This window comes from Felis catus, chromosome D2 (genome assembly GCF_018350175.1).
Source record: "Felis catus isolate Fca126 chromosome D2, F.catus_Fca126_mat1.0, whole genome shotgun sequence".
Taxonomy (NCBI): Eukaryota; Metazoa; Chordata; class Mammalia; order Carnivora; family Felidae; genus Felis; species Felis catus.
In genome coordinates, this window is record NC_058378.1 from 31668751 (window position 1) to 31693121 (window position 24371).

Sequence of the window (24371 nt, forward strand, 5' to 3'; positions counted from 1 at the left end):
CGTAAAGCAGTGGTGAGGTGAGCACGGCAGACGAAAGGTGTGGGGAATTGGATGCATCTTTGACTTTCAGAGAGAAAGATGACGTTTAGTCTTCTAAGAGACATTCCAGAAAACAGCAGGTAGTCAGAGTGTCACCACATCTTGTTAAGAACAAGATGCCGTCGTCCCCGTTTTGCACGCTCGTGTCATGCCCGGCCTTGAGCGGCTGACTTGGTCTCTGCTCACCACACTGTATGCTTCCATCTCCGTGTTAACTTTCTCTCTTACCTTTGGAGATCCAAGATAACTTGAACAAGACCAAGGATGATATTAGCAAGAATATGTCGTTCCTGAAAGTGGACAAAGAATACGTGAAAGCCCTGCCCGTTCAAGGTCTGAGCTCGTCGGCGGTTCTGGAGAAACTCAAGGAATACAGCTCTATGGGTATGATTCTCGGCAAACGCAAGCTGTTGACTTCCTTAACGTGGCTGGTCTGGTCATCGTTTCGTGATTGTACAGGTTAAGAACAGTTCACCCTTGGAACTTAGATGCTTGTGAGAGCCCGCCCCGTCTCAGAGGCTGAATTTCTTTCTTTTTTTTTTTTTAAAGTTTATTTTTTTTTTTTTGACAGAGAGAGAGAGACAGAGCATGAGTGGGGGAGGGGCAGAGAGAGAGGGAGACACAGAATCCAAAGCAGGCTCCAGGCTCTGAGCTGTCAGCGCAGAGCCCGATGCGGGGCTCGAACTCACGGACCGCGAGATCGTGACCTGAGCCGGAGTCAGACACTCAACTGACTGAGCCACCCAGGTGCCCCTGAATTTCTTTTTTTAAAAAATTATATGTAAATTCATCCTTCATCCATAAAGCAAAACGGTCTCCTGAGACAGTGGAACTTAGTCCCATTTCCTTTGGTAAGCCTGAATAAAATAGGTACATTTGTCTTTTAAAAAAACGATGAAAATGAAATACGGATTCATTATAGAAATTGTGAAATCTGCACAAAGGCACAAAAGAAAATAAAAAGTGACTCTAATTCTATCATCCAAGATAAACACAGATGAGATCCACATATAAGTCAGAGGTGTCAGTGTTTTTGTGTAACACAAACACATGTACACATACAGGTACATGCATGAGTGTATAAGGGAAGGATGAATATACCGAGTAGCTCAATGTTTAAGAGTGTAGCCCACGGAGTCAGCCTGGATTCCCAGTCTGGTTAGGCCACTTAAATATGATCTTGGGTGAGTTACTTGACCTGTGTCTCAGTCTCTGTCTTTCTACAGTAGGGAGCATGATAATAGAACTTATTTGAATAATCATAGAGATCAAACAGGATTAGGGGTGCCTGGGTGGCGCAGTCGGTTAAGCGTCCGACTTCAGCCAGGTCACGATCTCGCGGCCCGTGAGTTCGAGCCCCGCGTCAGGCTCTGGGCTGATGGCTCAGAGCCTGGAGCCTGTTTCCGATTCTGTGTCTCCCTCTCTCTCTGCCCCTCCTCCGTTCATGCTCTCTCTCTGTCCCAAAAATAAATAAACGCTGGAAAAAAAAAATTAAAAAAAAAAAACAGGATGATACAGGTAAATGTATAATAACTGGCATATAGTAAGTACTCAATAAATGTTAACTTATGAATACAAATACATGTTTGTTACAGATTAAGATCATATTACAAATATTTTAAAAAATAAGTTTTCTGGTTTGTCATCATTTTAGATTTAAAGAGAACTTGCAAATGTCATACATACAGAGATTTCCTATACGCCCCTCACCCTGCTTCTCCTGATGTTAACACCTAAACTAACCACGTTAACACTGGTTAAAACAGTAGTTAACTAAACTGCAAATTCTGTTCCTGTTTCACCAGCTTTTCCTCTAGTGTCCAGGATACCACATTGCCTTTCAACAAACACACTTAAAATTTTCTACTTGACGTGTAGAGTTTTTGACATCAGATTGTATAAAATTAGATGCAGTCCAGGATTTATAGGTGATGGAAAGCAGGGATCGGCACTCTGAGACCTTTGTATTAAAAGTGTCCGTGATTATGAGGGCAGATTGCTGCCACTATATTTCCTTCCTTTCCATTTTTAACTCATTGTCCATTGCCATATTCTGTAGCACAGGTAAAATGACAGGAAATGAAACCATGTATCCTATTTTCGAAAGGCTGGTGGCCTCCAATCTGAAGACACGCATGATACAGTCAGTCCAGTGTCCTTTAAGGAAGAGGGAAAGTCACACTGGCAGCAAGCCAGAGTTTGGCAGATGAGCTGAGAGTGAGGACGTTCACTGCTCAGTCTTCTCTCTTGTTGGAGCTGAAGATCTTGGCTTGATAGAGCCCGTGGCTACAGTTTTCAGTCCGTGCGTCTCTGTAATTGCCTTCTCACTGTGCACTTTCAGTAGGGCACAGCCGTCCTGTAGCGAAAGGACCTGGGATAGCCACGCCGGCAGATTTGTTGATAACAAGGTAGACTGCCTTTGGAGAAGCACGTCAGACAGAAGTGGAAAGTTAGACCTCACGTTCTGGTCAGGAACCTTTCTTCTGAGCTTGATCCCAGTGTTGACTGCGTTCCTGATGCTGAGTGCTACTACCTGTGTTGCTAGAAGGATGTGGCTAATTGTCGGGGGAGTGGGTTCCAGGCTCGTGCGAAGGAGGGGACACTGAGACCAGGGGCCGATGGTACATGCATCATGGTTTGTCTGGTCAGGGATTCAGTTCCCGGACTCCAACTCTGATGAGAGTGTACTGCCAGTTCATACTTTCTGCCAACTCTGCTCGTAACGCTCCCCACACTTCTTTGACTGGGTAGGAAGGGAGAGAAGAAGGAACCTCTTGCAGAAAAAAGTCAAGTTAGTCATACAGAGACCAGAAAATGAGTAGAAGTAAAGGAAAATTTTTCTCCTTTAGAAGATAGTTGGGGATGATGACAGTGTCTTCGTTGCACTATATATTTTTTTAATGTTTGTTTATTTTTGAGAGAGAGCATGCACGAGGGGAGGGCAAAGAGAAGGGAGACACAGAACTCGAAGCAGGTTCCACACTGAGCTGTCAGCACAGAGCCGGATGCAGGACTTGAACCCACAAGCTGATATCATGACCTGGGCCATAGTCAGATGCTCAACCGACCGAGCCACCCAGGCGCCCCTCGACTATCTGTATTATACCTGGGTGCTGTGAATATCTTTTCACACCGTTGTTGATAGTAATGGAAGATCTTTCATCTTTATTTTGCTGCGATAGCTCTTTATTGGAATGCTTTTTCTTGATTTATTATAAGAACACCTTTGAGTTTCCACTCAGACTTTGGGGTTTCTTTTGTACCAGTGGGGTTAACTTCTTATTTCTTCCTTATTAGAACCTGAGTGTAGGGGCGCCTGGGTGGCTCAGTCGGTTGAGCATCGGACTTCGGCTCAGGTCATGATCTCGCGGTCTGTGAGTTCAAGCCCCGCATCGGGCTCTGTGCTGACCTCTTGTTCAGAGCCTGGAGCCTGCTTCAGATTCTGTGTCTCCCTCTCTCTCTGCCCCTACCCCGCTTGTGCTCTGTCTCTCTCTGTCAAAAATAAATATTAAAAAAAAAATTTTTTTTAATAAAAAAAAAGAACCTAAGTGTCTTCCCAAAAGTTCCTGTTTACTGACTCACTGGTCTTAACTTTCTCTACAGATGTCTTCTGGCAAGAAGGGAAGGCGTCTGGAGCTGTGTACAGTGGGGAGGAAGAGCTCACCGAACTCCTCGTGAAGGTGAGTGCCACTCAGTTTTTCTCCTTAGTTGGGTAATTAAAATATTACACAGGGGCGCCTGGGTGGCTCAGTTGGCTAAGCATCCGACTTCCGCTCGGGTTATGATCTCATGGTTCGTGGCTTTGAGCCTTGCGTTGGGGCTCTGTGCTGACAGCTCAGAGCCTGGAGCCTGCTTCGGATTCTGTGTCTGCCTCTCTCTCTGCCCCTCACCCTGCTCATGCACTTACTCTCTCTCTCTGAAAAATAAATAAACATTAAAAAAATTACTTAAGGAAAGCATATTGTTAAAAATAACTTCAGAGAGTCTCTCTTTACCCACACATAGGTGAATATGAATTGTACTGTTAGAGATCTCTTCAGTCTATAAAAAAGTACAATATGGCCTATGTTTTTAGGCTTTATACATGCCCTGTGTAGAAGGCAGATTACTAGGGAAGGTAGTCCCCCATCATTTGAGGTTGTTAATGACCAGACATATTTTGTTTGCTAAGAAGGGATGAGGAACAGAAATTTGGTCATCATTCCCTATACTTCCCACATCTCAAATCAGATGATCTGAGAATGAGCAGGAGGCTCACTCATAATTCAGATAATTCTTGTTTTCTGTTGACTTTAGAGTTGCCTATAGCTTCTTCCTTTTCTAATCAAGTTTATTTCTTAAACCCTACTTTGTCATGTAAAATTGGCATGGGCCTTATAGTCTCTAAGGTCTTTGTGTTTGATTATAATAACTATGAAACTGCTCATACCTTACTAAATATTACAGGTTTTGCTCTGCTATGTCTTGACATAGTGCTCTGATCTTATTCTCTGCTTAAAAATCTTTCAGTGGCGAGGTGCCTGCCTGGCTCAGTCAATTAAGTGTCTGACTCTTGGTTTTGGCTCAGGTCATGATCTCACCACCATGAGACCAAGCCCCACTTTGGGCTCCACGCTGAGTGTGGAGCCTACTCGGGATTTTCTCTCTCTCTCTCTCTCTCTCTCTCTCTCTCTCTCTCTCTCTCTCTCCCTTCCTGCCTCTCCCCAAAACAAACAAAACAAAAACAAAACCAGGAAAAAAAAAAAAAAAACCTTTCAGTGGCTTCCCACTACCTACAGGATAAAACCCAAGCTGCTTTTGTAGCAGAAGATGTAAACCCCGTCAGGAGCCAGCTTCCTACCTGTATTTTTAACCACTTTGTTACTTTCCCACGTGAACTTAAACTTTCACCTTTTCTCTTCGCGGCACATAGCTCACTCATACCATGTTTCCCTCCCCTTCACTCCGCCTGTTCTAAATGATGAATTCCTATTGATCTGTCACATTCCTAGCGATTCCACTCTCCAGACACCTCAGACCCCTGGGGATGTTTGTTATTCCCTCCTTAGGGCCCCTTCGATCGCTTGCATGCTTCTGGTACTGCACTGACCACAATAGCTGGTTTGTGCTGGATGCCCTACTAAGTGCTTTGCGTGCGTATTATGTTATTTACTCATCGCTAGAACCCTAGCAGGTAGGGACCATAATTATCCCCTTGAGCATATGAGGAAACAGCCTCAGAGAGGTTATTTGACCTAAGATTACACAACTAGAGGTAACAGGCAAAGCTAAGATTGCAAAACGGGTCTGTTTGGTGTTTTATTTTATTTTTTATTTATTTTTTTTAATTAATTTTTTTTTAACGTTTATTTTTGAGACAGAGAGAGACAGAGCGTGAATAGGGGAGGGGCAGAGAGAGAGACACACAGAATCTGAAACAGGCTCCAGGCTCTGAGCTGTCAGCACAGAGCCCGACGTGGGGCTCGAACTCACGGACCGCGAGATCATGACCTGAGCCGAAGTCAGACGCTTAACCGACTGAGCCACCCTGGCACCCCTGTTTGGTGTTTTAGTATGTGCTTTTAACCACATCTACGCTTCCTTTCTCACCATGCTGTAAAATAATTTATTTGCACGTCTGTTTCCTCCACTATATGTTGATCTTCTTTATGTTGGAGAACACATCTTACCGTTTTTCCGGTTTCTAGTGTTGTGCCTGATACTTAGAAACTTTTTTTTTTTCAATTTTTTTTTTTTAACGTTTTTATTTATTTTTGGGACAGAGAGAGACAGAGCATGAACGGGGGAGGGGCAGAGAGAGAGGGAGACACAGAATCGGAAACAGGCTCCAGGCTCTGAGCCATCAGCCCAGAGCCTGACGCGGGGCTCGAACTCCCGGACCGCGAGATCGTGACCTGGCTGAAGTCGGACGCTTAACCGACTGCGCCACCCAGGCGCCCCAATACTTAGAAACTTTTGTGTAGTGCATGGTTCTTTGTCCCATGCGGTGTATTTATCATACTTCATATCTGCTTGCATTTCTTTGCAGGCTTACGGAAATTTTGCGTGGAGTAATCCATTGCATCCAGATATCTTCCCAGGACTGCGAAAGATCGAGGCAGAGATTGTAAGAATAGCTTGTTCCCTGTTCAATGGGGGACCGGATTCCTGTGGATGTGTAAGTATATGCAGGGGCCTCCAACTATCTTATTTTGTTAGCTTAAAATAGAAGAGTTTGTTGAAAACATTTTATTATATAGGTAATATGTGATTATTGTAGGAAGATCCAGATTAACAGCAATGTAAAAATGTTAACTTTTGCAATTAAAAAAACTTTGTTTTTAAGTTTATTTATTTTGAGAGAGAAAGAGAGCAGGAGCAGGGGAGGGGCAGAGAGAGAGAGGGAGGGAGAGAATTCCCAAGCTGGCTTCACACTGTCAGCACAGAGCCCCACATGGGGCTCGATCTCACAATCTGTGAGATCGTGACCTGAGCCGAAACCAAGAGTCAGGAGCTTAACTCACCGAGACACCCAGGTGCCCCAACTTTCACAGTTTTTAGAGCATCGACATTTTATTGTACATTTTTAAAAAAAATTTTTTCATGTTTATTTTTGAGAGAGAGAGAGAGAGAGACAGAGTGCGAGCAGGGAAGGGGCAGAGAGAGAGGGAGACACAGAATCCAAAGCAGGCTCCAGGCTCCGAGCTGGCAACAGAGAGCCTATGTGGGGATTGAACTCACAAACTGTGAGATCATGACCTGAGCCAAAGTCAGACAGTTAACCGACTGAGCCACCCAGGCACCCCTTATTGTACATTTTTAAAGTTTTTTTTTTCTTTTCAGGTTTTTATTTTGAAACATTTTAAACTTTATATGAGTTCCTATAACAGTTTAGAGAACACCATGGATTCACTAAATGTAAATGTTTTGCACACTGCTCTATTCTTTTCTTTCTCTCCCTCCCTCTTTCCTCCATCCACTGACACAGCCACTGCCTACCCATTGGTCTATATAATTTTGTCAAGCCATCATAGTGTTTTTGATATACTTCTCATTTTACTCGAGCTGGAAGTTTATTATTTTGCTATGAATCAAATCTCTTTTAGTTGGTTTAGGAATAAAGGAAGGGGAAGTTATCATTATATTTAAAGACACATGTAAGGATTTTTTTGTTTCAGCTGTTCTTTCTAGTAGATGTTTGTTAATTTTCCTAAACTGTGATTGATAAACTTCCGTTTAGATTTGTTACTACAGACTGATACTTGCTTTCTCTAGAAGAAACTCAGGTCTCTCAATCTCTGGTTATGCAGGGTAGTTAGATTTAACTCAGCATGCTGTAGTGGTAACCTAGAGGCACTAAGCCTATCAGATACTTTTATAATCATTATAATATCTGCAAATTTAACTATTTTTTTTTATTAAAAAAAATTTTTTTTTTAACGTTCATTTATTTTTGAGACAGAGACAGAGCATGAACGGGGGAGGGGCAGAGAGAGAGGGAGACACAGAATCTGAAACGGGCTCCAGGCTCCGAGCTGTCAGCACAGAGCCTGACGCGGGGCTGGAACTCACGGATCGTGAGATCGTGACCTGAGCCGAAGTCGGTCACTTAACCGACTGAGCCACCCAGGCGCCCCTCTGCAAATTTAACTATTGAAGGGCCTGTCCAAAGGCAAGAACATTTTATAGTTTTTTGTTTTTTCCAATAAGCAGTAGTTGTTTTACTTTATGTTGGCACCATGAAAAATCAACACATTCGTATATTCTGTATCTAACAGAATGGTATTCCTGGCATTCATTCCCCCCCAGAATTCCAAAGCTGTTAAAAACCGAGCCAACCATAATCCAGCAATGGGTTCCTTTATGGCATTTATATGAACAGGTGGCATGGTGGGAGAGGCCAGTATACTTAGAGTATGTGGGTATTCTCCTGTGCCACAGACTCTGTGGACTTCTAAGAGGCCACCAGTGAAGCAACTAGAACGTAGTTTGGCCTTGTCTGGTCAAGTCAAGGATACACGTATCTCATGACCCTGAAATGTCACTACTCAGGGCGTACCCTAGGAAAACTGGTACATGTGTGTGTCGGGATGGATGTATACTCACAGCAGCACTGTCCATGGTAGCTGCAAACTGGCAGTAATCAGTGGCTGTCAATAGTGCGGTGGAACATTGTAGAATAATTTGCTTCAGTCCATTGGAGCTGCTGCTCCGATTAGTGCTCAAATTGGCCCATTTTGACCAGTGGGAGCCTCTTAGTTTTGGCTCTTGGGTCCTTTTGTGTGACTCATGTAGTCTTTGAAAGCTTCCTTTCTTTTTCCCTTTTTTTGAGGAAATACTTTTATTTGATGAAATATTCCAGGTTGACCTTGCATGCTTCCAGACCCTGATTCAGCCACTTGTCCAAAGAGGCCGGTCTCATTTAGAACTCTGTAAAATACTCACGTGGTTCGTGAGTCAAACTTACGGAACAAGACAGATAAAAACTCAGCCAGAATAAAATCCAGAGAGACAAATAGAAGGCACAGAAGAGGTTGAGAGCCATGAGGCTAGAGTGAGAAGGGCTGACACACATCTGACAGGTGGTTAATTAGCCAGGAGACATGGGGAACTTGGACAGGCGTAGCCGTTAGAGCAGCGATGTTCTCCGTAGCAGCAGTGGCTGGGGTGTTGTGGGTAGAGGGAAGATGGGCTGTGAGGTGATAATCGTCGGAGCCAAGAGATAATTACAGAGCTTTCATTGATTCAACTAATTGATCAATGAATTAATTTTTAAAGTAAGCTCTGTGCCCGATGTGGGTCTTGAACTCCCAACCCTGAGGTCAAGCGTCACATGCTCTACGCACTGAGCCAGCTAGGCACCCCTGCGTGGCAGTTCTTTATCGTTCCTTTGCTTGGCGTATATTTTGTTTCTTTAAATATATTGCACGTGATTATTTTCTATTCTGTGTCTAATTCCACCACTTCTGAGCCTCAACCTGTCTCTGCCGGTTTCACTCACGTTGTCTTGTGTTGTCTTATTTGTGACTTTGTTGTTGTTTCAACTGTGAGCCCCTCGTCTTCCCGGGAACCTATCTTTGAGGCCTAGATGGAAATGAGGGTCTGGCAGAGAAGATGTGCAGCAGCTCCTGCCAGATGCCGGGGAGTCGCTGGGAAGCGATCTGCGTCCGATGCTCAGCTTGCAGTTTCGTGCTACGGCGGTGGCGTGAGTTCGCAACACAGACTCATGTGAAAGCGGTCTCGTTATCCGTTCCTGAGAGTTCTTTGTTTCTCTTCACCTGCCCGTCAGAGCCGAGAAAGCAGTTTTCTTGCTGCCCTCTTCTGCACCACTGGGGTATTTCTTGTTCCCCTGAGAATGTGGGTGCGGGTCCCAGGTCTTCAGCCGTGTGCTGTCAGAGTCCTTACCGGGGGCAGGTCCTGAGTTGATCTCCTGTCAGTCGTCACAACGGGAGTTTGGTGTCCGGGGGCGGCAGCAGCCCTCACGGCCGAGGCCGGCTCTGGCCCTCCCGTATCTGTAGGATTCTCGATGTCGCTTTGTCCGGGTTCAGTTTACGCCTTCGTGTTAGCTCAGTGGCGGGTGTAAAAAACTCTTACTGTTTCCTCAGGCTTTTGGTCGTCTCTCGCGGGAGGCCCAGCTGTACGGTCAGTGTTGCCGGAGATGGGGTTCCGGGGTGGTGGTTTTCCCGCGTGACCGTGCGCACTTCGCAGCCTCTTTCCCTCTGGATTTTCTCTTCCCCACTTTGCCCTAGGCTGCTCAGCTCTTCCTTGGAGAATAGGATTTCCCAGATTTGCGACCGTCCCTGTGTTTCTTGTTGGAACCCCGCTTGGTTCTCCGTGTCCAGCCAGGAGGACGCAGCTCTCCACGTGCGGAGCGGCGTCCGTCTTTCAGTCTGTCTTTTGCTAATCTGGTTCGCTACACTTGCCTCAACCTTTCCTCCAAGTCATTGTTTTTGTTCTCGGCAGGGCTTATTCTGTTTCCTATGCCTTAATTCTGTGTTGGGATCGTTTGGTACTTTGTGCTTTGCGGTCTGTGGTCTCATGATCTTGTTTTTGGTGTCCAGTCATTCAGCGCTTGTTCTCTTGAATCCACGTTCTTTTTTTTTTTTTTTTTTTTTTTTTTGAATCCACGTTCTTATCATATTGTCCTATAGCGACCAACAGGTGTGTGGATTTCCCCTCTCTTTAGGCTGTTACCATTTTTTGAGTTTGGCTTTTGTTTTGAGTGCTGCTTTTTTTTTTTTTCTTTCTTTTTGAATATTTGCATGGTTACCGTGCCATTTTCTTTCATCATGGCTCATGCTCCTCAGAACATTCGAGTTTGTTCTGCTGCATGGTGGCCGATCTCTCATGCGAGAGCATTTGGTTAAGGGCTGCTTTGTTGCACCTGTGTTGGGTTCGGTGGGTCTCTTCTGAGATTTTGTTAAGAGTTCTCTCTTAGAGTTCACTCTGCCTAGTTGGAAGAGAATAACACCCTTGGGCTTTGATTGTTTCTTTAACCCGTTCTATATCCCTGAAGCCCTGACTTCAGGGGTCGGTCCCCACATTCTCATTTTGCTGGTTTCTCCTTAGCCGCCAGGGCAACCACTCACTGATCTGAAGATAAGGACACCCCCTCCATTGTTTCTCTGAAGATTTGGGGGCTTTAGTGAGAGTTCTCAGGATTTTGCTGGCCCACAGGACAATTTTCAGGGCCTGGAGGGGGGATTAGGAACTGTATTCTGCTGTCTGCTATCCTTTAGAAACTTCTCCTTTTTCCTTGCCCCTATTTGAAGTATATTGCTTCCGAGTGTCTGTTTCTTTGTTTGGTGATTGTTACTGCAGGTTTCTGCTTCTTCTTTTCTTCCTTCTTCTGGGTCCTGGGGGAGAGAAGGTAGTTGTAGAGCGGTTTCAGCCTTCCATCTTAATCCAGAAGTCCAGCCCTGGTTTTTGTTTTGGTTTTGTGTTTTGTTTTTGCATTGCTACAGTTAAACCATGCCTCTTCCGTTTTGATCTTTTTTAGTGGCTGTGTCAGGGATCAGGAGAAGGATGGAGTCTGAGATCTCCAGTCTTTTCTATTACATAAAATTTTATAAGAGAATTAATTACCTCTGGGATTATTTCAGTTTCTCTGTTTCTCTCACCCTTCTCTATTTCTGTCTCTCTCTTATATCTCTCTGTCTCTCACATCTCTCTGTCTCTGCTGCTTTTGGTGAAAACAGTTCAGGGTTCAGAGATGGGAAAGAAGACGACAGAGCCTCATGGCTGGGCTGTCTGTAGCATGCTCCCAACTAAGATCTTAGCTCTTTCTGTTCTTTGTTCTTCAACTTAAGCTGTTTTTCCTTTTATTAACTTCATTTGCCTCAGAACGGATGAGAGGTTATCTCGTATACTAAAAGAAATTCTGTTGCCACGGAGAACAGTCTTGGCTTGTGCAAATGCCTTTGGCTACAAACAGCATCTGAAAGAAAATTCTCCAAGTAGGCCATGTTCTACTCTTGTTCTCTGATGTACTTACATATTAACAGCGAGAGTTTTTATAATGTTGGAAGAAGTTGACTAACATTACAAGTAGTTATTGAGGCTTTTCTCACTTCACGATTAAATTTCCATTTTTTTTCTTTGGGCACACAGGGCAGTGGGAGATTAGCAGCATAGTTAAACGCAGAATTGGAGTGCCTGACTGGCTCAGTTGGAAGAGCATGCTACTCTTGATCTCAGGGTTGTGAGTTCAAGCCCCATGTTGGGCATGGAGCCTACCGAATGAAAATTAAACAAAAATAAATAAACATAGAAATTGGGGGATCAGCAATAAAAATCAGAAGTAGAATGTAGATATTCCTGCCTTTACAGTCAAAGTGCACTGTTGTTTGCCCAACAAATAATGATGTTGATTTGATTCGTTATTGGACTAAAAATAGGGTGTGTGCGCTGGGTGACTAGGGGTTTGGAAATACTTTTGCTTAGGTCATCACGGGACCTTAGTAAGAGACTGACGCACTGGAGACTTGGACGTTGCTGGTCCTTTCCTGACTTTCTTCACAGCTGGTTTGGCTCCTCATGTGACATTCTGAGGTCTTATGCTAGACCACAGGACGTGCTGCTGGTTTGCAGAGCTGACCTCCTCTGTAAGCATTTTCGTTGTCTCCAGCACAGAAGTGCCGGGATTTGTAAACCGGTCTCCCTTGCCCAAGTTCAGTGCATTACCTTGTGGGTGATGGTCACATGTTTCACGAAGACTTCCTGAATCAAAATGTGACTGAGTTCTCTCAGCTAATCTTCCATGTAACTGCTGACCACTGGGATTTTGTAGCCAATGGCATTTTTGTCCTATATGTGGTTACTTTAGGAAATTTCAGAAATCGCCGTCTCTCATTCCATCTCCTGTTAAGCTGTACTAAACGAACAAATGTAGAAAGTTTTACTTCTCAGCAACAGATACTAATGGATGGCATTGGGTGAATTATTTTAGTCTTCGGGGCTTCTCAGCTGTACAATGAGGAAGTTATCTAAGCTTGTATGAATCTTTGGAGATGAGAAGTCTAAGAAAATAACCACCTTGCTCAGTGCTGGGGCTTTTTGTTTGATTGTTTGTTTGTTTGTTTTGAAATGATTCATTCTTAGATGCTATCTAAGAAGATAGCCTGATGGGTATGACATGCCTGTGTTGGTCATGGTTTATGAGAGTCACATCAGGCTTTGAAAAGTGTTAGTTGAGGTTGTATTAGGTGTCAGCTGTTAGGCTAAGTGCTCAGAATATTGTCATGAGCAGATCGGTCCCCACCTTCATGAGTTTGTAGTCCAGTGAGGGAGATCGGGCTCATGACAGGCCCTCTGAGTGCTGGGAACCAAGATTGGGCTTAGCTGATAAAGCCAGATTTCCTTCCGGAAGACATAGCAGTGTCTGCTCAGCAGAATGCATTCGAGACCTTATCTGCTTCTGCATCAGACCACCATCAAGATCAAGGTGGCATCGATGTGCTTGCTGATCGTTGTCCCTCACTCCACTCCATGGATGTCATCTCTTCTTTATTACAGGTGACCTCTGGGGGGACAGAAAGCATACTGATGGCCTGCAAAGCTTATCGGGACCTGGCCTTTGCGAACGGCATCAGAACTCCAGAAATGTATGTATGTGTGGCCTTTAGATTATCTGTTTGGAGTACCGCTGTTGCAAACGGCCTGACCATCTGTTTTCTGCTTCTTCTCTTCCCTCTTCCTCTGGCAGTTCCAGTCCTCATTCTTCCTTTCCTTTGCGCTCGACCCTCATCCCTTCACATTCTGCAACGTCCTGGGTGGATCAGCTAGTTCATTTTAAAGGTCATTCCCTTTCCCAGCTCGCAAGTTTGCACACGGCATATACCGATAGCAAGAATGAGATCCTTTTTCTAAAAGTGACAGAGTGACGGGACTCCATCTTTGAATTCTGTGATTTTATTATACGTAATCTGGAGCCTAAGGAAAACTCTAATTACCTAGTTCAGTGAAAGTTACTTAAATATAATAGGCTGCCTCGGGGTGCTTCCTGAGAAGATTTCAGCCTGAGGGCTGTTTTTTGGGAGGAAAACTTTAAAAAAATTTTTTGAGATTCATCCATAATGGCACCCCATGGGCATAATTTTGATATTTGGCTGCATTTTTTTCTCTAGACCCTCTCCTTATCCAGTGTGTTTATACTGCATTCTCTGGGTTACTGTTTTCCTGCAAATGTCACTAAGGGTTTTGTTGCAGGTGATCTCATGCCCGAGAGAATAAATCACGGTGCCATCTTTCTCACACATAAATCTTAGTGCCTGGTACTTATTCAGTAATCGAGACTTTCCTTCCTTAAGGGGAACAGATTGATTTTGAGAGTGTAGTAATTGAGAGAAGTCTGAAAGCAAATACATAACCATGGCTCAGTCTCCTTTTCAGTGCTATTTGTCTTTTTTTTTTTTTTTTTTTTTAAGTAAGCTCTGTGCCCAGCGTGGGGCTTGAACTCATGACCCTGAGATCAAGAGTCACATACTCTACCAACGGAGCCAGTCAGGCGCCCCCCATTTCAGTGCTATTTGAAATGCTGCTTCCAAGTTTACAGGAACAATGGGAATTTTTGTTTCTCACAGGCTGTGGGCTTTCAGAGATGGAAGGAACCACTGACTTGGTAGAACACCCCAGCCAAGCGGTCTTGGGTTCCTGCTTGGCTGTGTATTGTGTCAGGCAGCATGTTCCCACCAGGATCTCCCGGCTTTGGATGGCCAACACAAAAAGGCTCTGCCTGATGCTGGTCTGATCCAAATTCCCAATCCCTCGTCTTTTACCTGTCAGCCCTCATTTATGCTTCGGATTTGCTAAATCATAGGGAGAAATTTTCTATAGAAAATCATTTGACCCCTTTTTATTTGTGGTTAAAAAGAAAAACAACATAAACACTTGTAAAAATGTGAGGAAAAATAATTAGAAGTTTGCTCTTGGGGATTTAGATGAGCTGCTAATGAGGCTCTCTCTTGAACCCTGCTTTTATCTGAATTTCATTATTTTCCTCTTCTCTATCATTTAGTGTGGCCCCCCAGAGTGCCCATGCTGCATTTGACAAAGCAGCCAATTATTTTGGGATGAAGATTATACGGGTTCCACTGAACAAAATGATGGAGGTGGATGTGCGGGTGAGTTCCCCTGAAGGGCCATTTCCTGCTGGGGACTGTGAGGTGCAGGAATGTACCCGACCGGCTGACTTTTTCCAACGTCGTGCACACATGGGCTCCAGAGGCCTTGGACTGTAGCGGCCAGAGCCGACGAGCTGCTGCTGGCAGTGGTGATTGAGTGTTTTCATAAATTCAGAGGTCTGATAGCAAGATGATCTATCTAGTCCCTGACTTGAGACTTCGCAGACCTTGATTTTGCTTCAGCAACATCACTTTCCCCTTTGTCTTTGTACCATGAGCACGGACTCACCTGCCCCCAGACTCTTCTTGTGGTTTTTATTGGCCTGAATCGGTATCCTTGCCAACAGAACAGTAACAATATTTATTCAGAACCAAACTACCCAAGTTATTAGCACTGCCGTTATTTCTGCCTGCCATCTTTACTGATTTATGAACTGACAAATTAATGAGTTGACAAATAAAAAATATATTGAAGGTCCCAGCTTGATGTTTTGAGATGTGTGTACACTGCAAAATAATCCCCACAGTCATACTATTGAACATACCCATCTCCTCAAATAGTTACTGTTTTCTTTCTTTTTTTTTTTTTTCCTCCTTGGTTGGCATACTTAAGACTCCCTCTTCGACCTCCAGCTGATTTCAGGCATACAGTGCAGTATTGTTGTTTCGTGGTCACATGGCCATCCCCTAGCCGTCCAGAACTTGCTGTTAGACATCACTGAAACTCGGTGCCCCTCATCCCCCAGCCCCCAGCAAGCAGCATTCCACTCTCTGCTTCTGAGATTGACTGCTGTACCTGCCGTGTATGTGAGATCATGCAGTATTTATCTTTCTGTTCCTGGCCTGCTTAGCAGTATGCCTTCCAGATTCATCCCTGTTGTCATAAATGGCAGGCTTTCTTTTTTTAAGACTGAATTGTAGTCCTTCATTTTTATGCCTTGCCTTTGTGGAGAACTTTCTTGTTTCTAGAGTGCTATACAAATTGCATCTGAGCTTTATGACAGCCCAGGGAAGTTGTAGAAGCTGTTAGTATTTTTGCAGTGCACAGGTGAGGAAACAGACCGGGGCGGTTAAGTAGTTTACCTCCGGTTTCAGCGCTAGTAAGTGGGGCCGGGACATGCTCCGCGGCATCTTTGCCCGATGCTATTTCCTCCCACAGTGATTTGCTGTATTGTGGCCTCAGACTGTTTTTCCCAGATGGACCCTTCTGGCCTGGTTTCCTGTGCTGCCCCCATGGCAGGGGCGGTCTTCTCTCGGGTTGGAGAGGTGGAGGCAGCGGCGCTGGAGGAGCGCAGACCCTGAGCCAATAGCGACAGAGGAGAGTAATGTTGACGTGGCTTCTCATTTTCCTTTCGACTTTAACCCCTAGGCGATGCGGAGAGCCATCTCCAGGAACACTGCCATGCTCGTCTGTTCTGCCCCCCAGTTTCCTCACGGTATCCTAGATCCTGTCCCTGAAGTGGCCAAGGTACGCGGGAGAAATGGGCCGCTTGCTGGGCAGTCAGGTTGAGATTTTATAATAGAATCTAATGGTGCGGGACTCGGTGAGGAGAAGCAAGTGCGAGTTCAGATTTGTGCACAAATCCCAGGAGCCCCAGAGGAAGCCTTCCAGCTCCCTTCGGAGCCTCTGCTGTGGGGGAGGGATGACACAAGGTAGAGCCTTTGTTGAAGCTGGATACTCTGGATACTCTGAAAGAGCGCCGCTGTTTCCATTCAGCCGGGAGATGGGCTGCTTGTTAAGGGTGTGCCTCGCAGGGGGCGGTGTCCCACAGGCTCCCCACCCCGCCGTTACTGAAGCAGCACCTTTCCCCCCTAAATCAGAGCGCTGCTTGTGTCCTGTTGGGCTTTGCATTGCGTTTGGGGCCCTGCAGTATTTAGATATAAAATGCCACATTTCAGATGAATTATTTTGAAGGCTAAATACATTTGGAAGATGAGCTTTATTAGGAATGTCAAAACTAGCCAGTTTTTTAAAACATGAAAGCCATCGTGCATAACGGCCTTGGGATTACAGCACACCTCTCCACCTGTGTCTTACAAAGTTTCTTTTATATGGCTATAAATGAAATTCTCTTGCGGTCTCTTTTGGAACTAGCTGGCTGTCAGATACAAAATACCTCTTCATGTAGACGCTTGTTTGGGGGGCTTCCTCATCGTCTTTATGGAGAAAGCAGGATACCCGCTGGAGCAGCCGTTTGATTTCCGGGTGAAAGGCGTGACCAGCATTTCAGCTGATACCCACAAGGTGAGGCGGGGAAGGACCGAATGTTAAAGTAGCCATTTGATTATTTCGACTACTGTCAACAAAATAAATTGGTTAGAGCGTTAGCGTCTGCCAGAAATGTAAAATTAAATCCGGCTCTTTGCTCTCACCAGGGTAGCTGGTTCAGGTGACAAGTAATAGTGAAAAGAGACCCATTATCTTGGCGGCATGTGGCTAAGAGAATTTCTGTGCCCGCTGACGGCATGTGACTGGGACATGCTGGTACCTAGGCATGTGGCCCACAGAACAAAGTTCCCTGAAGCTTTCGGATCCTTTGGGGTGAGGTCGATGGTAGAACTCCTAAGAGGGTGTATGTTAGTGCTGTAGCTCCGCGCTGCTGGGGCTCCTGCCCTGAGCGACCGGTGCGGGCTAACGGGAGAGTCCGGTGTAAAAAGGGAAGAGCTTAGGTGCTTGGGAATGTTCGGATGCTGCCGCCCCTGGGGGACCGAGACCAGGTGTAGGTTGGTCAGGAACGCTTTTAAACGGCATCCAGATGTGGAGACGGAATAGCGGCCTCGGGATGCGTGCTCTGTCTTGGCTGCACTGGCAGAGTTCTTTTTAATTTCCAGTGTAGCGGGGACCTGGTTCTCAGACTCTAAATAACGTGTACGGATCTTCCGTCAGGATCTGATCCGATTTCACCTCGGCCCCCAGCAACCCCTGTGCCCCCTTCCTTACCATCTCTCCCGGTGTCTGTCAGGGAGTGAACTTAGCTCCACGTGAGCTGCAGGGACAGTTCGTTAGGAGGGCACATTTTCTGTAAGGAAACCAAGCGCACAGTTTATTTTTCAGCTGCATCAAGTAGCTTCTGGATTCTGAGCACTGTGATTTTTTTAAAAGGAAGTATAATACTAACGAAAATAACGGGAAGGGAGTCAGCTCGTGATTTGAGGTGTTCCGAGTGACACGAATTCCACCCTTCTCCCCTCAAAGAGAGTTCCCTCCAGCCTTTAACCTCCTGACTTTGAATTCTTTTTTTTAATTGTTTAAGTTTATTTATTTTTGAGAGAGAGGGTGAGAGCAGAGAGAGGGAGACCGAGGCTGCGACGTGGGCTCTGCGCTGACAGCGGCGAGCCCACGGCGGGGCTTGGACTCCCGAACCGTGAGATCGTGGCCTGAGCTGCAGTCGGACGCTCACCCGACTGAGCCACCCAGGCGCCCCCTGACTTTGAATGTTTCACGTGGGCGGGAAGCAGAGAGAGGCGGGCGCGTGAGAGAGAGGTTTGCGGGCTGAGTTTGTGGGGCAGGCGTGCCCGGCAGAACCGTGGACTCACCTGTGCTTCTCCCCCTCAGTATGGCTATGCCCCCAAAGGCTCGTCCGTGGTGTTGTACAGTGACAAGAAGTACAGGAGCCATCAGTTCTTCGTTGCTACCGATTGGCAGGGTGGTATCTACGCTTCCCCGACCATCGCGGGCTCACGGCCTGGAGGCATTAGCGCGGCCTGTTGGGCTGCCTTGATGTACTTCGGTGAGAGTGGCTATGTTGAAGCTACCAAACAGATCATCAAAACCACTCGCTTCCTCAAGTCAGAGTATGTGTGCAAGATCGGGATTCTGCCTCGTCTCTTGCTTTGTCTGCTCGTAGGTTCGAGGCGTCTGCCTGGCCAAGCACCCGTACTCCCAGCCCGTTTACCGTCCTCTGGAGACCGGGGCTTTAGGACAGCAGCTCAGGAGTGTGGTGCTGGCCCGAGAGGATAAGTTCCCTTGCTCTGCTGTGACTTGGAGGGTCAGATCCAGGCTTCGTCTTGAGCCATCGTGTCTCAAAGGACGTGTCAGCAACCGGCAGCTCTTACCAAGGGCTGATAGACAGTTCAGTGCGAACTTGAGCATGTGTCCTAACCATCCGGAGGATGTGTTTAAAATGCAGAATTCTCATTCAGTAGATCTGGAAAGGGAGTCTGAGGGTGTGCGTCTCTAGGAAGTTCCCAGTGGGAACTGAAGCTGCCAGTCTAGGAATCACACATGGAGAATCGCTAGTGTAGGAAAAGAATTGGGGATGAGGCGGAATGAATGGGGGCGGGCAAGTGAGGAAATCCAGGGCTGAGCTAAGGCTGGAACTAGTCTGCGTGCTGGCTGACTTACCTGTGCACATATCACCCACCTGTCTCTGTGGCTCACCCGGGCTGGGGAGGCTTTTGCAGAGTCCTGAAGGTGAATGAAAGGGGCCAATTAGGCCTGTCTCATTTGAAAGAAGCCTGCGTATACCCAGCTGGTAGACCTGTGTGTTGAGAGCTGCTGTACCATTTCATGCATTAGGCATGACATGTAGGACTTTAAACTGTGGAGATAGATGATTTTGCCAGGATTTTTTTTTTTTTTTTTACTGTGCATTTTTTTAAAATTTTTTAAATGTTTACTTATTGTTGAGAGAGAGAAAAAAAATGCGAGTGGGGGAGGGGCAGAGAGAGGGAGACAGAATCCGAAGTAGGCTTCAGGCTCCGAGCTATCAGCACAGAGCCTGACGTGGGGCTCGAACCCACGAGGCCCGAGATCATCACCTGAGCTATCGGACACTCAACTGACTGAACCACCCAGGCTCCCCTTAACGTGCATCTTTTATGCCTCAGATGCCTCTCAGGCATATCAGAATTGGGGAGTTGGGCAGGTAGGGTAAGAGCCGATGATTCTGACTCATTGGAGCTTGGTGGGATTTGGGCCTTTGAATACTTGTAATGTTTGGGGACCACTGCTCTCAGTCTAGCCACCTGATTTTAGAAGGTGAGAGAGCTGAGGCCCTAAAAGATTAGATTGTGTTATAGGGGAGACATTGAATGATTAGAGAGGTGATGGCCCGAGTAGTGTATGTGGCTGAACTTCCTTTCTGTTCCTTTTTTTGTTTTCAGGCTGGAAAATATCAAAGGCATCTTTGTTTTTGGGAATCCTCAGTTGTCAGTCATAGCTCTGGGCTCCCGAGATTTTGACATCTACCGACTGTTTAACCTGATGACTGCCAAGGGATGGAACCTGAACCACCTGCAGTTCCCACCCAGGTAAGCTGGAGGAGCCTCTTGCCTTCCTGCGCGCCGTGGCTCCCAAAGAACTCGGGTGGCAAGGTGACCCGAAGCGTAGAGATCGGCTATGAGGCCGGGCACCGCAGTGGCAACCGTAGTAGCTGTAGGATTGCGTCTTGCCATCTGGAATTACTCTGTATCCAGAACAAGACGATTAGTTTTAAAACTAGCAAAATTAGGTGGCAGCCTCTTGAGACCAGTGGCCGGTCATGAGACGCCTCCCCACCGCCCCTGCCGTCTTTCTAGGCTGTGCTCTCTCTACCCGTCTTGTGCACCGCCATCACATGGTGCCTACAAACTGACTGCTTCCCTCAAAACCTCCCTTAGGGCCTCTAATCGTTCAGGTCCGCTGCTCTCTCCTTTAATATGCCTTTGTAATCTAACCTTCCATGATGCTTGTAAATAAATAAACACTCCACCCCAATGGCAGAGGTCTCTCCTGTGTCTTCTATGTACCCCGATCCCTTTGACTTCGTGGTGCCATTGCCAGTCCTGTGTGGACTCAGTTTATTCCTCTTCACTATCCCTCTGTTCCTCAGTCTCCCTCCAGGGGGAGTTAGAGTTGCTTCTTTGCCTTGAAGTCCTTCAAGACCCCAGCCCTGTGGCCCTGTCCCCATGAAAGTGTATCATCTAAGATGAAAGCATCCCCTTGGTGGTCACGTGGCTCAAGGCCTAGCAGTTGACCGTTTTGGAGGGGACGGGTGGGACAGAGCTGGCAGCTGTATTCATTCTGTCAGGATGTTCTCGATCATGCTGAGGCATGAAGCCCTCGTGTCAGCCCATGCTCGACAGCCTATGTATTTGATCTCCCTGATTCCCAGGACTGGGAACACTCGTCACAAATCACATGAAGAAGCAAGCAATAAATTCCTGTGTGGGGGGCTGCTTTATTTTAGAACTTTTTTCCCCCGAGGTTCATCTCTGTCTGTGTCTGTCTTCTCCCGTAGTATTCATTTCTGCATCACGCTGGTACACACTCGGAAGCGAGTAGCCATACAGTTCCTAAAGGACATCCGGGAGTCTGTCACTCAGATCATGAAGAATCCTAAAGCAAAGACCACAGGAATGGTAGGGACACTTGGGATTTTTTTCTTCCTGTGGAAGGTTAGGTATCCTGGGGGGGGGGGGTTGGAAGAACCAAATGACCTCGAGTCTGTTCCTGCCTCTGTTATGTCTCCACAAACCTTATTACTCCAAGCTGATAATCTCTGCCTCACCCGTGTCCAAGGTGTTTGGTGTCAAATGAAGTATGCTATGTAGAAAGCACCTTATAAATTTAAAAGTGCCATACAAAGGCAGGTGGTGGTCCTGTCCCTTTGAAAAGAAAGCTTTGACACAGGAAAGGCAATAGCCTGACTTTTCTGGAATTTTCTACAGCAAATCCCCATAGGCTGGTTCCTTTGGGCAGAAAGGCAGACTGGCAAGTACCTGTGAAAAACTGTCTGGGTGGGCATGGAGTGGGGAGAAGAGGGACATGGAAGTCAGGGATGGGAGGAGGGGGAGATCAGAGCCACAGCTTCATCTCCATCCCTGTCCCCCTCATTGCCAGTAATGATCTCTGACTGGATTTGTAGGGTGCGATCTACGGCATGGCCCAGACGACCGTCGACAGGAACCTGGTGGCAGAATTGACCTCAGTCTTCTTGGACAGCCTTTTCAGCACTGACGCTGTAACTCCGAGCAGCCAGATGAACGGTTCTTCGAAACCCCGCTGAGTCTGGACCCTTCGTTGCCCCGAGGGGCTCCTGGCCTTCAGAAGGTTCTGGGGGTGTGGAACAGGCCGCGCACAGTTCGAACATCTGGTCTTGCTCCGTAGATCACGACGAGATGGACCACGAGACGGCTTGATCCTCAGGATTCTTGTTCCTCCTATCATCCTTTTGTGGTTTTGAATGTGGAGATCCCAAAGGAGTCCATTACCTAATTATTTTGCCCTTGCTCTCAAATGTTACCCTAGGAATCGTTTTAGCCATTTCCTTCTCTAACCTTCTAGCTTTCCACTTCACTTCATCATTGTGTGACAGCTCCGACCTGTCCTGATTCCTTAGGGAGGCTGGGGTATGGTTTATGCGATACGAGAGGGTTTTCTTTGTTCTCTCAGGCAGATGGGCGAGGCAGCTCGGAAGCATCCGTGTGACACGCGTCTCCCCGGGTGGTGTTAGGTGTACTCTAAGCATGCGGCCTTCTCGGCCCTCCTCTTTGAGTAGGTGAGTCGTCCCTCTTAGAGTCGCTTTTAGCACACCTCACTTTATTTTTCCAGGACACAGCTGGACAGGCCGCTGTTCCTGGTTTGCGGGATTGGAGTGGCCAAGCAGATCTGCTCAGTCTATCAAGGCAGGCTCTGGAACGGCCCTCTTTCGTGCTCCAGTCCCTGGTCTGATACTTGGTTGCTGCCGTCTTTGGAGATACGTGTTTGAAGTCATGCTCTCATTGGTTTGCTGTTGTTCCCCTGGATTAAGAAGAGAACGTGGTTTCTAGAGAACCCAGGACTTTCCGGCCCTCGTGCTGCCTGTCTGAATTGGCAGTGTTCGGAGCACACCTGTACCCTCTCCCAGGCTGGTGATGATCGGAAACCAGGGCCCTTTCCCTGCGTCTCTGAGTGTCAGAGCAGGATGAGTGCCCAGAGTCACATCTCTGTCGCCAGAGTTGGTGGTCCTCCCCTCCCCACCCCCCACCGTTGTAAGCCATCACGTAGGAGTATGTTCACTTGAAGGAACAGCTCAGAGCACCTTCACGAGTTGCCTTGACTTACCCTAGGTGGGTGCCAGTAGGGTGTGAGAGAGAGTCCCCACGGCAAGGAAAATTTTCTCCCCATGAGTGTGTTCGTCCTGCCTCTTTCCCTATATTCATCTCGCAAAGGTACTATGGCAGTTTAGCCTCAGGTACTGGACACGTCTCAGCCCTGGCTAGAATGAGACAAACTTGTTAGGATAGGAAAGCGTGACGGCAACCGTCAGTTGCGGCCTAGGGCCTGGGATTCCTTCCTAAGACTAGTTGCTCAGGGTGGTGCAGGGACAGGACCAAACCCTGCACCCACTTCCTACCCCCTTCTCCCTTGCATGGGGCCCTGATCTAGGTGGAGCCACTGTCTTCCTCTGAAGACGACATATTGTGTGCCTTTTTCCTCACAGCGAGCAGTGGTGGGCTATTCCTGACCCAGGCCCTGGGGGAGGTGCAGCAGTCTTTGAGATTTTTGTTTGGGTAGGGGAGTACTTTAGGATGAGTCAGGAGAAAATCTCCTCTGTTCTGTTACCCTTCTCAGGGACTCCTGAACCATTCAGCCTCTTGAGGCTGGTATCCTCTGGCCTCCCTCACTGGGAATGCTGGCCAGGAGAGCCAAGACGACCAGACTTCCCCCACCCCCAGGCCTTTAGCACTGTACTTCCTCCACAATAACTGTGATTAGCTGGCTGTGTCACTGCAGGGCTGGTGTGGTATGTGTTCCTCCTGTCCATTGGGTTCCAGGAGAGGTTGGGGCGTGTGTGTGTGTGTGTGTGTGTGTGTGTGTGTGTGTGTGTGTTAGAGGGAGAGGCTAGGATCCTTTGGACCCGGGGGTCACGTTCCCTCCATTTACCGAACTGGTGGGCACCCCCCCAAGAGAGGAGCTCTGTGTGAACTGTCTCTTGGGTCTCGGGTGCATTCGTGGCGCTGGACAAACCACCCAGCAGGCACCACTGTGGTCTGTTAGCTGCTAAACTGGAGAAACACATGCCCTACAGAGCAAGCTGTTGCTTCCAGTGTCTGCAGGCCCCCCTCTTCCGTGACAGCACTGCTGCCCCGGGGGCAGTGGCATTTTTTAAAGGGACCTACTGTAGCCACTTTATGATCATGAGCCTTAGTTTGACTCAACACTTGTGGGCTTTCCATTCTCTGTGTATCTGTGCACATAGTAACACCTAGTCTGGCAGAGGTGGGCAGAAGTCTTCACGATGTCATGTTGCTGGCAGATGTCACATTGGCCTCTGCAGAAACCGTACTGTCTTGTTTCTACATTAAGTACTCGCGTGAATATACTGCCGTGTCACTTTTAATATTACCAGTTTTATACTTGGAAAATGGTACTTGCCTCTTCTAAATCTTTTCTGTATTTAACCTCCTTCTTCCCATCTCAGTGCTCCCTTCCTAACTGCAGCAATAATATCTTAAAAAGCAATTAATTAAATGTCCCAAATCTTAACTAATGTGGATGGTTGTATTCAATGATTTGGATGCAGGTGGTTGATCCAGGGGGGAGGGGGTCGGGCTGGGGCAGTTCTAGAACGGGCTGCTGGTGGGACATCGCCCCCTTGTGGTGAAACGGTTGTGTGTGGCCGCTGATACTCAGGGCCGTAGCCCTGGGCGAGAGCACCTTTGCAGGTGGCTTCTCCAAGAGTGGTGGTCATACCGGTTTTAAGGAGTTCTGGAACTTAGGTCTTTAGCTCCCCAGGACCTGGGCCCTGCCTTGTGTTTTCTGTCATC

At 47.0% G+C, this 24371-nt stretch overlaps 1 protein-coding gene across 2 annotated transcripts in view; it reads left to right on the top strand.

Annotated features, from left to right (window-relative positions):
* The window catches only part of SGPL1 (sphingosine-1-phosphate lyase 1), a 75623-nt gene extending 51533 nt beyond the window's left edge, over positions 1–24090 (top strand). Inside the window, exons 5-15 of one of the 2 annotated variants that reach the window (XM_019813215.2) lie at positions 276–423; positions 3643–3719; positions 6068–6196; positions 13033–13121; positions 14534–14639; positions 16009–16107; positions 16735–16884; positions 18196–18434; positions 19746–19892; positions 20861–20981; positions 21488–24090. In XM_019813215.2, coding sequence (XP_019668774.1) covers positions 276–423; positions 3643–3719; positions 6068–6196; positions 13033–13121; positions 14534–14639; positions 16009–16107; positions 16735–16884; positions 18196–18434; positions 19746–19892; positions 20861–20981; positions 21488–21628 — 1446 coding nt within the window. In that variant the 3' untranslated portion in view covers positions 21629–24090. Of the gene's footprint in view, positions 1–275; positions 499–3642; positions 3720–6067; positions 6197–13032; positions 13122–14533; positions 14640–16008; positions 16108–16734; positions 16885–18195; positions 18435–19745; positions 19893–20860; positions 20982–21487 lie in introns of both variants that reach the window. The other variant, XM_045040108.1, reaches the window with a different exon arrangement.
* The last annotated feature ends 281 nt before the right edge of the window (positions 24091–24371 follow it).